This window comes from Balaenoptera acutorostrata, chromosome 10 (genome assembly GCF_949987535.1).
Source record: "Balaenoptera acutorostrata chromosome 10, mBalAcu1.1, whole genome shotgun sequence".
In the NCBI taxonomy this organism is placed as follows: Eukaryota; Metazoa; Chordata; class Mammalia; order Artiodactyla; family Balaenopteridae; genus Balaenoptera; species Balaenoptera acutorostrata.
The window spans coordinates 37,040,132-37,048,568 of NC_080073.1; the positions used below are offsets into that span (position 1 = coordinate 37,040,132).

The 8,437-nt window shown below is 54.7% G+C and overlaps 1 protein-coding gene across 2 annotated transcripts; it reads right to left on the reverse strand.

Annotated features, from left to right (window-relative positions):
- Positions 1-3,321: 3,321 nt before the first annotated feature.
- PPM1M (protein phosphatase, Mg2+/Mn2+ dependent 1M) lies at positions 3,322-8,221 on the reverse strand. Of its 2 annotated transcripts, XM_057554636.1 has the most exons (10): positions 7,908-8,221; positions 7,097-7,220; positions 6,689-6,943; positions 6,121-6,233; positions 5,669-5,753; positions 5,461-5,579; positions 5,233-5,296; positions 4,898-5,005; positions 4,637-4,785; positions 3,326-4,288 (listed from the first exon to the last, which is right to left on the reverse strand). In XM_057554636.1, exons 1-10 carry the CDS (start codon positions 8,129-8,131, stop codon positions 4,144-4,146), a joined length of 1,386 nt encoding a protein of 461 aa, XP_057410619.1. In that variant the 5' UTR covers positions 8,132-8,221; the 3' UTR covers positions 3,326-4,143. The 2 variants fall into 2 exon arrangements, with proteins under 2 accessions (XP_057410621.1, XP_057410619.1); XM_057554638.1 differs by lacking the exons at positions 5,233-5,296; positions 5,461-5,579 and having other exon boundaries at positions 3,322-4,288.
- Positions 8,222-8,437: the final 216 nt, after the last annotated feature.

The window sequence follows — 8,437 nt, forward strand, 5'->3', positions numbered from 1 at the left end:
CCCAGTGATGCTCTGTCTGCGCCTGTATGTGTGTGACAGTCACTTTTGCATGCCTTTTGTGTCTGGCTCCCAGCATTTGGGGACAGGATGCTGGAACCAGAGCATTTTCAGCTTGTCTGAGGCTTCTTTGCCAATTATAGGTCACTCCTGTTTACCTGGTATGCCTGCTTTCTTAACGTCTTTTCCTTGCCTTCTCCTGGGAGAGGGAGGATTCCTCATCGGGGTTGAGGTGAGCTGCAGGTAGCTCATTGCCTTTTCCCCTGCATGGCCTTCTTAGAGCAGGACAAGTGGCATATTATTTCACTAAGTTCCCAAACATCTAAGCAAGTAACACATTCCCTGCAGATCCAGAAACAGGCTCAACAAGGTTATGTTTGACTTGCCCAAGAGTACCTAGCTGCTAGTGGGGAAAGCAAGCCATTACTGCCTCTGTTCAGCAGCAGGAATAGGCTGTGAATTGCTAGCAATTACTGTTTTGTTTTGCTTTTTTAGCAACTACTTTTTGGCTTGTTCCTTAACCTTAAAAGCAAGGGGCATACGTCTCTCCCAGACATAGGCTGGAATCTGCAGCTTCTGAGGTACCACACACCGTATAGCTCTGCATTCTCAGAGTGGAGGGACTTTTAGAAACCAAGTGATCTGAGCTGTTACTGCCCACCCCTGGCTTTCCAGGGTAGAAAATTCATGGTAGGAATAACTGTTCAGAGAAAGTACTTGGAACTATAGGTTAATAAGAAAGCCTGCATAATTAACATATCTGTACCCAGAGGAGCCACCACGCATGACTTGTCTATCAGCAGGAAAATGATTTGTATTGAGTTCCTGTGTGTCCAAAGCTGAGGCACCATGTCCTTTGAAAATATGCACTGCACTGCTTCTATTTATGGGGACCTGTGGCTGCAGAGCTGGCTCCTGAGTTGGGAAGGAGAGGGAAAGATGCAGCTGGAAGTGACCGAATATGATGTGGTAGTGGGAAAAGGCAGAATTAAGGGAGAAAAGAGTCTGTGGGTCAGAGAGGCTGAGGAGCACCAGGGCTGCAAGGACACCCTCAGTAGGAGCCAGAGGTGCTTAAGCTCTCCTGGGGGTGGGGGGTGCACCACGCTCTCAGGAGTCAGGGCCAAAGCCTCTGATTTATATGTGACAGTGACATTGCACTGCTCAACCACCAGCCAGTGGGGTATTTTTTTTTTTTTAAGAAAACCGTTGCAGTCATAATGCTTATTAAGAAAAATCTGGGAATTTTAAAAAGAATCAGTTTGCCACCCAAAGGTTACCACTGCTAATCTTTTGGTGTTTAGTGTTCTCTAGACATTTCTGTGCATAGATTTTTGGTGTGTTTACATAGTTGTTATTCTACTGTATATACAATTTTATGTCCTTTTTGTACTTAACATATAAATGTTTTTTCCATGTTATCTGTCTTAAACAGAATTTTATGGCTGCAGCCTCTTCCATTGAGTTTTCATAGCATTGTTTGCCTGGTTCCTAGAGTTGGAGGGAGGGGGTGGGTTGTCTCCTGTTAGTCCTCCTGGCTCACACTGGGACTCACTGTAATGCTGTGTGGAAGGGTTGTTGGGCTCCCTGAGACTGCCACCTGGTGACTAAGGCCTGTGCGCTGGTGGAAGGAACCCCTAGATCCAGCTCTCAATGCATAGCAGCCTGGGTATCCTCAACTCCAGGTTCTAATAAGCAGCCATAGGGCCAGAAATGAGTGACCAGGAAAAGGCCAGCCTGAGCCAACCTTGAGATCCTCAAAGACTGCATCTGGCATGTACCTCAGGCTGCCTTTCATCCCCCACTGTTACCTCAACCCTTGATCAGATTGGCAGCCTCTAGCTGGAATAAGGTTCATCCTCCTAGGCCCTGGTTTGTGGGGGGCAAGGATAGTGGGGTGTCTCTGAGGCTCCTGCACCAGTTCTGGCAGAAGGCCTGGCCACTTGCTTGTAAACCCATTGCCTGGCTGGTGAGTTGGTAACTCACTAGTAGCTCAGCATCCTCAGCTGCAACACCTTGGGCCTGCCACTTTGTGCATGGTCATTAGAGGTTGGCCAAGGACTCTGGAGGGCAGCAGAGGCAGCGTCCCGGCTTGTGAGTGGTAGGCCCTGCATAGGCTCTCAACATGACTGCTCAAGCAGGAAGAGTCCCCGCTCACGGCCTGGTGGGAGGGCAGCGTTCGGCTCTGCTGAGAGACATGAACATGTAAGTCAGTGGCTGCCCCTGCAGCGGTCACTCCTGTCAGTTTGGCTTGTTCGCAGTTGAGAGACCCACTGTTGCCCACTCCCTGGGCTTCAGCCTAGTGGTGTGAGGAGCAAGACCAGGCAGTGGGCCGGGTCAGAAGCAAAGCAAAGCAGACTTGGGGCAAGCAGGCTCAGTAGTTGACGTGGGTGATTGGTTGGCAGGCACAGGATACTGCCTACGCTTTGCTGGGCGGGGGGAAAGAAGGTGAGTGGTGGGGGTGGGGACTGCTGAGGAAAGAGGTAGTAAAACTGCAGGCTGGTAGGGCACACTCTTGTTCGTGCCAGCTGCCTAATTAGAGTCCTGGAGAGGCTGCCCAGAGCTTCTGGGGCCAACCACATTTTCTCAGGACCCAACTGCAGACAGATGTAGGCCCAGAAGTGCTGGGCTATGGAATATGACTAGGTAAAAAATGAGTAGTTTCGTAGTTTTTCCTATCTCTTCCCTAGAGAACATGCAGGAAGTAGAGTCTAAAATGAGTTAATGGGCAGGAAAGGAGGTCTGAGAGCCTGCCCATTGTGTTAAACAAGTTTAACCATCAGTTTTGTGGCCTACTGGCCCTTGTCCTTTCTGGCTGCAGTTTAGGGCTGTGAGTTGCCTGGTAAGAATTAATCTCAATTGTAGACTAAAGTTGGAGTAGATCAGGGAAGAGTTAGGAAAGGCTGAGGTCATGAAATTCAACAAATAATTCAACAAACACTTACTGAGCATTTGAGCCTTGGCAAGTGCTGCATGATAAAAACAGTCTTGTGAGGAACATGAAGAACTAAGCTACTCATCAAACAGCAAGCTCTGGAGCCCCAGCTGACTTGTTGTCTCCAGTTGGTAAATCTAGCTTTATTATAAATTTACTATAAACTTTATACTAAAATCACTATAATTTGCCATAAAAAACAAGGCCTCCCTTCTGATACCTCAAGCCCAGAGCCCACAGATGGTGGTGGAGACCCCCTTTCTGTTCCCTGGGCAGCAGTTCTCTCACTGGGGCTCACCCCAAGCTGCGAACTGGGGAGGCCACAGAGAAAACACAATGCTGACTATAGGCAAACTTGTAAGGTGGAGCTAAGGCTAAGAGTGATTTTTTTAGAAGGGAACAAGAAAAAGCAAAAGGTATACTGTAATATCAAGCTATACAGCAATTCACGATTCGCAAGGGTTCTTCTGCATACAAACATTTAATAGGAAGGTGATGGGAAACAACAAAACGGCGTTGTTGAGGCATCAGCCTAGGGCAGGGCTGGAGCCAGAGAGGAGCAATCAGGAGACTGGGCTAGAGGCAGCAGCAATAATCTGGGCATTCACTAAGCCAACTCGGGGGCTCCTTCTTGCCCCTTAGTTCTCCCCCAACTTCAGCCCCTGGGCCTGTGCCTCTCCTCCAGCACGGAGGGGAGCAGGGTAGGACCTGAACTGGTCTCTCTCCAAGGGCTGCTTCAAGATGGCTGTTTAGCAGATATGAGGCTTCCCATAAGGCACTCTGCATGGGCTTTGGGGGTTGTTGAGTAGATAATCTGACATTCATGCATTAGAGACCTGGATCCAAACACAGGCTGTCTGCCCTTCCTGGCATCCTTGGCCAATGCCCTTAGTCCAGCTGTCCCCATCTGGGAATAATATAGTGGGCTGTTAAGGATCCTATCTGAGGAGGCTTACACGGATTCTAAGTTGTAAAGTGACTCTGCCAGACATTATTGACATTAGCACTCTTTCCCTGCCTGCCAAAGGGGGACCTGGGGAGCTGGACTCCCTGTGTTCTTCCAGTTCTGACTGCCTTGTAGAAATGCTCCCCTTGAAATGGGTTGGGGTCAGGGCTGGGTCTGGGGGTGGGGCAGGCAGACCTGCTGTTGACCATGGTGGACGCTCACACTGCACCTGGCCCGTAAGTGGTTCTGGGATGCGATGTTTGAATCCTCAGTGGCTACTGCGCCCTTGGCCTTGGTTGTGCAAGGGAATCACGAACACAGAGACGTCGTCGTAGGACACCTGCCCTTCCTGTGTGGGACTGTCGTCCTTCCCCTGTGTGCTGTGTATCAGCATTTGGGCCAGCTCCGAGAACCTGTGGGGACCATCCTGCAGATGTACTTCGGGGCCAGAGCAAAGAGGCAAGGCCAGCCCTCAGGGAGAACTTGCACAGTGCTGGACACTGAGAACCCAAGCAATGCAGTCTGACTGTGGGGCCAAGCAAGCCACAAGCCTGGGAAGGCCACAGGTTGGACCATGGGTGTCTGGACCCAGAAATTTTTGGGACCCACAGTCACCCCCAGGAAGCTTGAGGTAGCTCTAGTCCTGGCCAACTGTTCTTAGCCGGACTCATCTGCAGTGTTGTCTTCTCAACCATAACTACTTCTTGGTGTTTCTGCTGGCACCAACTCAGGCCCAGGCAGATCCCCAGCAGCTATAGTACCTGTGTGGGTCCTCTCGGTTGCCAGGGAGGAAGCTCCGCACCAGCCGTGCCACCTGCTCATTGGACAGGACATCCCAGAGCCCATCAGTCGCCATGACAACTATATCCTCTTCCTGCGGCTCCAGCTGGTCCATATCCAGCACAGTCACCTGCAAGTTAAGCCTAAGGTTTCCTCACTGGCTCCCTTCCCAGCTCCTGCCAACCTTGCATAGTCTGCCTTTCTGGGCAGATAGAAGCTGGTGTAGGCTATTGCCCCCTCACCTGTGGGACAGAGAGCAAGAAGGGCTTGAGCTGAATATTTGTGTCCAGGACTTTGAGCTGATGGTCTCCTAGGCCCCGGGAGACGGCCAGTGTTCCCAGTAACCGAGCCTGGAGACAAGGGAGGTGTGAGGTGACAGCAAACAGCCCCAGCAAATGTACAAGTAAAGCACACAGAGGTGGACTGTGGCCCTGGGCGCCTGGGCTGAGGGAGAAACATCCTCTGACCTCGGAGCAGTCCCTAGGACCCCAGCCAAAGCTCCCCACAAGGGACAAAGGAGCTCCCACCTCTACAGGGGGCAATTTAAGAGAGATTCTTGGAGGCGCCATTCACTGACCTGCCTACCCTGTCCATGAATCAGTGGGTACTTGAGATCCGACTGCTCCACGCACTTGTAGCTCCTACCAGGAGCAAACCCAGCATCAACCCAGGCCCTACTTACCACCTCACCACCCCCAACACAGGGCCCACCCTGCCCAGGTAGAAGGGGACTGCTCCAGGCCACACAGCTGAGCCTGGACACCAGGGCTCTCCCCACTGTGTCCCCCAACCCCACCTCGCTCACCAGCCGCTCATGTGGTGATCCCTGAACAAAACCTTCTGCCCCAAGTCATCCCCCTTCAGTCGCCGAGGGAACTCCAGTCTGGTGAACTCACCAGCCAGAAGCTCAGGGTAGAGAAAGGCCTGGAATAGGGAGGCCATGCTCAGATCAGGCTCCCTCTGGTGGCCCAGGAGTTGGGGCTCCACAGCCTCCCTCTGCCAAGGGCACCTACCAGCTGCTGGATCCGCTGCCTCTCAGTCTCCGGGGTGAACTCAGAGCTCAGGGGCCGTACCTCATCCCTCCGCACCAAGATGGCCCTGGATGAGGTTTTAGAGGAGAAGGAGAAGTCTGGGGGGCAGCCTCCATCCTTACCCATAGCCTCCCTCCTGCCGGCCCATTCTCCAACCACCAGGGGCCAGTTCTGCCCATGCCAATCCCTTGCTCAGAGGCCCCCATGACTGCTTAAGGCCTGCAGGGTAAAGCCTCAGCCATCTGGCCTGGCCCCTGAGGTCCTTGCCCTCCCTGGCATCTGCTGTCTGCCTTCACACTCGACACATGCCAAGTGCACAATTCAGCCAATCTTCCCCAATTCTGTCTCTCGACTTCCAGCCCCCTTTCACTGTCCCCACTGCCTCTGCTGCCTGTCTGCCCACCCCACCCTGCCCACCCTCCAGGCTCACTCACCTGCTATCCCCAGCATTGGCCACATACAGCTTTCCTTGCAGGGTCACAGCCACCAGGGCTGTGCAGCCACCCACCTGTCCTGAGGCCTCCAGCTCTCGCCCGATCACCTCATCCTGGAGCAAACCAAGGCTACTTTAGCTGCTGCTTGTACTGCCAGCATACCACTGTCCCCAACTCTCACCCTACAGTTTACTTCCCCACCAGCAAGCATGGCAGTCCCAGCGCAAAGTCTAGCTATGACTCCAGGATTCCTATGGTCAGGAGATCTAGACATATCCCTTTGGAGGTAGGGAAGTCCTATTCAAAACAGTGAGGAAGGGAAACCAAGGACCAACAGGGTGTGCAAGAAGATGATACAGGTAAAAGCACCTAGCATATAGTAGGCGCTGGACAAATGGGTGGGGTTATGATAACTGTTTAGTAACAAACCAACCAACCCAATCTTGTCCTCCCAATCCAAAGATCCAGGGTGATCACCATCATGTGCAGAGACACCCCACAACCCAGAGTCCCTCAGATCCCTGAGGGTAAAACCTTCCCTCCTTTCCCAGCCAAAGGTCACACTCACACACTCCTGGAAGGCACTCTCCAGAGCCCCGACAACCAAGTCTTCTGCCCTAATGCCCTTTTCCTCCACAAACTGGGGGTCACTAGGGCGGATGCAGTGGCCGCTGAGGTGCATGGGGGGCTGAGTGGCCACCATGCCCTCTACCACGGCCTCCAGCTGCCGGCGTAGGCAGGAGTGCAGGGTGTTGGCAGCCAGGATAGCTGCAGCTGGACCACCGTGACCATCAAACAGTGCCCAGTAATGACCTGTCAGGAACTGCACAGGAAGGGCTTGGCGTCAGGCTCTGCCTGGCCTCCCCAGTTGTCCCCTGGCTGAATGTAGGGCACTAGGGCAAGAACCTCAGTCTACAGTCCTGGCCCCAATCTTGGCCCCAGCCTGTAAAAGGGGCTCAGGCCCAGTTGCACTCACCTCCTCTGGGCACAAGGTCAGCCATTCCTGGTCCTCTTCAACCCCAAACTCAAATCTCCGGATGCACAGCTTCCCACAGGCCGCCTGATCCTCATTGAATTCAGATTTCTCTGCATTGATGATCCTGAGGCCAGGAAGTGATCAGTGACCCTTTAGGGACACAGCTATGCTCCCATGGGCACAAAGAACAGATTTGGAACACAAAGAGGAGCCCTCCCTCTGGAGTAACAGCCCCCATGCTGTCCCTGACACACACCTGGACAAACAAATGCTGGAAATTTGCTAACTGTTCAATAACCTCACAGCTAAAGCAAAACTCAGGGCCCAGCCCATCTGGAGCTTACCTGCTGACCTGGGCCGGGAGGTAAGGGCAAGTCAGCCTGCGGAGGTGTGGGGCTTCCTTGCCTATCCCCTGTCCCATCTCAGCCAGAATCCCTGTCCAATGCTGCACAGGCCATAACCCAGGGTGAGATGTGTGTGTGTATGTGTGTGAGGGATGGGGGGAGTCTCCAAAGCCCAGAACGCTGGAATTCTACCCAGTGTCCCTACCTCTTTTGAAAGCCCCAGGGGGGCAGGTCCTTCCCGACCTGAGGCGGAATAGGGGAGGTTGTCAAGAGTGCGGAAGTGCCGACAAGAGAGAGTTATCCATAAGGTTGGGGAGGCGGGATCCCTCACTCAGCTTGGCCTGTTTTCTCGGTCAGCACGGGACCCCAGGCAGGATCACAGGGTAGGGGTCGGGGCCTCAGGATTGAGAGTCGCAGGGAGCGGGGAGTGTCGAGGGCAGGGGGGCCGCTCGGGGCCGGGCACTCACTCGGCATAGCCTGCGTTCCAGGGCAGCGCGCGGCCCCGCACCGGGCTGCGCACTGGCCGGGCGTTCGGGCGGCACGAGGCGTCGGCGGTGCCGGGGCTGGAGCCCGAGCCGCGCAGGAAGCGGGGCCGCCGGTAGGGCACGGGGCTGGCGCGCGGCCGGGGTGGCCGCGGCGCGGGGAGCGGACCCCCCGGCAGGAAGCGGCGCCGGAACCAGTCGGCGGACATGGCGCAGCGGCCGGGGGCTGCCCGCGGGGCGCCGGGCAGGAGGCTGGGCCGACGGCACCGCCCGCCCGACCCGGGAGGAGGAAGCGGGCCGGGGCGGGGCGGGGCCGGCTGGGCGGTGACGCCCCCAAACCCCAACCTCCCTCCATCCCGGACTCTGTGGGCGGCCTGGGTGCCATCCGGCTCCTCAAGCCTCCTAATCAGCCAACGCTGTTATCAACCCCACTTTACAGGCAAGAACACTGAGGCCTAGGTAGACAAAGACGCCGGCCCGGCTCACACAGGAACCTGAGCAGGCTGACGTTCACC

Coding starts and splice junctions, on each gene's coding strand:
- PPM1M (XM_057554636.1), bottom strand. CDS start 8,131: ATGTCCGCCGACTGGTTCCGGCGCCGCTTCCTGCCGGGGGGTCCGCTC. Junction 5,297..5,460: donor GATCACCACATGAGCGGCTG/GTGAGCGAGGTG, acceptor TGCTCCTGGTAG/GAGCTACAAGTGCGTGGAGC. Junction 5,006..5,232: donor TTCATGGACAGGGTAGGCAG/GTCAGTGAATGG, acceptor CCTTGTCTCCAG/GCTCGGTTACTGGGAACACT.